At 45.2% G+C, this 3,302-nt stretch overlaps 1 protein-coding gene across 1 annotated transcript; it reads right to left on the bottom strand.

Annotated features, from left to right (window-relative positions):
- Positions 1-1,208: 1,208 nt before the first annotated feature.
- On the bottom strand, positions 1,209-2,270 carry LOC142829156 (olfactory receptor 52D1-like). Its single transcript, XM_075927484.2, has one exon. It carries the CDS (start codon positions 2,268-2,270, stop codon positions 1,209-1,211), a length of 1,062 nt encoding a protein of 353 aa, XP_075783599.2.
- Positions 2,271-3,302: the final 1,032 nt, after the last annotated feature.

Consider the following 3,302-nt stretch of genomic DNA (forward strand, 5'->3'; position numbering starts at 1 on the left):
AGTTTAATAAGGAGAAATCCAAAGTGCTCCAGTTATGAAGGAACAATCCATTTCATACATGCAGAATGGGAAGCCCAAATCTCCTCATAGGTCATGTGCTCCAGCCCCCTCATCATTTTGGTTGTCCTCCACTTGACCCTCTTCAATGTGTCCACATTCTTTATGTAATCGGGGACCCTGAACTGGATGCAGCACTCCAGATGTGGCCTCACCAATGCCAAAAAAAGGAGAATAATAATGTCTCTAATCTGCTAATAATGCTCCTCCCAATGCACCCCAATAGTCTAGTTGGCTACAAGGGCGCACTGTTGAGTCATATCCAGCTTCTCATACAATGTAATCCCAATGTCGTTTTCTGCTGAACTGCTACTTAGCCAGTCGGTTCCCAGCCTGTGAGAATGCTTGGGTTTCTTCCGTCCCAAGTGAGGGACTCTGCACTTGTCCTTGTTGAAGCTCATCAGATTTCCTTTGGCCCAATCCTCTAATTTGTCTAGATCACTCTGGACCCTTTCTCTGCCCTCCAACACATCTATCTCTCCCCCTACCTTAGTGTCATCTGCAAACTGGCTGAGGGTATAATCCATCCCCCTCATCCCAGTCATTAATAAAGATGTAGAACAAAACCAGCCCTAGAATCAGTCTTTGGGGTACTCCGCTTGAAACCGACTGCCAACCTGACATCGAGCTGTTGATCACTACCCATTGGACTCAACAATCTTGCCAGCTTTCTATCCATCTTACAGCCTATTTATCCAATCGATATTTCCTTAACTTCCTGGCATGTTAGCATGAAAATCATTTCAGAATGATTTCCCCATAAACTTGTCTTGGACCTTGGTGTATGTTATATTTTCCTTACATTCTTGAACTTTAAGAAACCACAATCCCCACATCCCTGGTCTCAGTTCACAATTAAATTAGAACCGTGTAAGGTATGTGTGTAGTTTAAGCTTTGAACTCCAAGAGGTGTCCATATTTCTGTTTCTGATACTGACGTTCATTTGCTATCTGGCTGATCATTCACTAATTTTGGTCAGTTCCCTCTGAGAAATTCTCTGAACATTGATATAATCTAAGCAATCTGGCTCCATCTGTCCATGCTGACACCTCTTCTTACCACCCACTTTCTATGTTTTTCATAGTTATAAATTATTTCCCACACTACTTGTTATAAAGCCTGCAACCACCCTCATTGTGCTTCTCCCTCTTTACAAGGAAGGACACAATCCCCTTCTCCAGATGTACTGGACCATCTTGTCACGAAGCTCTTTGGTTTTGACCCCATAAATGATGGGGTTGAGCATGGAGGGGACAAGGAGATAGACATTGGCCAAGATGATGTGAACGTGAGGAGCAATGCCCTGACCAAACCGGTGTGTCATCTCCGAGAACAGGCTGGGAGTGCAGTATAACAACATCACACAGAGGTGGGCAGTGCACGTGTTGAGAGCTTTCAGGTGGGCTTTCTTGGAGGAGATTCTGAGGACGGCCCTGATGATCAGACCGTAGGACAGAGCAATGAGTGTCAGATCTAATCCGACGACTAAAACCATGATCACCAAACCATGGACTCTGATAAAGCTGATGTCTCCACAAGTCAGCTTTGCCACAGCCATGTTCTCACAGTATGTTTGAGGGATGATGCGGTTGTCACAGAAGGGCAGCCTGCTCAGGAGCAGGGGCGTTGGCAGAATGATGACAAGAGCTCTTATCAAACCTATTAGCCCTAGCTTAGCTACTCGTGCATTGGTGAGGATGGTGGTGTATCTCAGAGGGTTACATATGGCAACGTAACGATCGAAGGCCATTGCCACGAGGACAGCGGATTGTGTAACTGTAACTGTGTTAAGGAAGAACATCTGGGTGAGGCAGCCAGCCAGAGTGATGCTATTCAAATTGAACCAAAATATAAACAGGGCCTTCGGCACCACTGAGGAAGACATGGCAATGTCTGCGAACGCCAGCATGCAGAGCAGCAGGTACATCGGCTGGTGCAGGGTTTGCTCCTTTCCTACAATAAACAGAATCAAGAAATTTCCCAACAAGCCAATGAGGTAGCACCCACAGAAAGGGATGGAAATCCAGACGTGAGCAGCCTCCAGGTCAGGGATGCCCACGAGGATGAATGTTGAAGAGTCAGAGGTGAGGGTGAGGTTAAAAGCTGCCATGAAGTCGTGACACCGTTGATTCCTCTCAACAATCTCAAGGTGCCTGCGGAGAGAAACATTATGAGGGGTTTTGTAGGCTTGATAACAAGCAATGTGATTCATAATGTAGAGTTATAAACAACAGAGAAAGGGGGTTGAGCAGTGACGTGGCAACATTTACCCATGGCTCTGGGTTACTCAGACTATAGTGAAGTCCAGAGAAGTCCTCAGAGGGAGCTAAGCAAACAAGCGAAGGAGCAGAAAGATGGCAAAAGAACGTCACTGCCAGTAACTGCAACATATAGAATCATAGAACACAAGAACTGGAAGGGATCTCGAGAGGTTATCGAGTGCAGTGCCCTTCCCTCACGGCAGGACCCAGTACCACCTAGACCCTCTGTGATAGATGTCTGTCTAACCTGCTCTTAAATATCTCCAGAGATGGAGATTTCACAACCTTCCAGGCAACTTATTCCAGGGTTTCACCACCTTAACAGTTAGGAAGTTTTTCCTAATGTCCAACCTCCTTTGCTGCAGTTTAAGCCCATTGCTTCTTGTCCTAACCTAAGAGGCTAAGGAGAACAATTTTTCTCCCTCCTCCTTGTGACACCCTTTTAAATACCTGAAAACTGCTATCATGTCCCACCTCAGTCTTCTCCTTTCCAAACTAAACAAGCCCAATTCTTTCAGTCTTCCTTCATAGGTCATGTTTTCTAGACCTTTAATCATTCTTGTTACTCTTCTCTGGACCTTCTCCAATTTCTTCACATCTTTCTTGAAATGTGGTGCCCAGAACTGGACACAATACTCCAACTGAGGCCTAATCAGAAAAGTGTAGAGCGGTAGAATGACTTCTCGTGTCTTGCTCACAACACACCTGTTAATGCCTCCCAGAATCATGTTTGCTATTTTAGCAACAGCATCACACTGTTAACTCATATTTAGCTTCTGGTCCACTATGACCCCTAGATCCCTTTTTGCAGTACTCCTCCCTAGACAGTCGCCTCCCATTCTGTATGTATCCTTCCTAAGTGGAGTACTTTGTATTTGTTCTTATTTAACTTCATCCTGTTTAACTCAAACCATTTCTCCAGTTTGTCCAGATCATTTTGAATTATGACCCTCTCCTCCAAAGCAGTTGCAACCCCTGCTAGC

This window comes from Pelodiscus sinensis, chromosome 1, assembly GCF_052426305.1.
Source record: "Pelodiscus sinensis isolate ZL-2025 chromosome 1, ASM5242630v1, whole genome shotgun sequence".
Taxonomy (NCBI): domain Eukaryota; kingdom Metazoa; phylum Chordata; order Testudines; family Trionychidae; genus Pelodiscus; species Pelodiscus sinensis.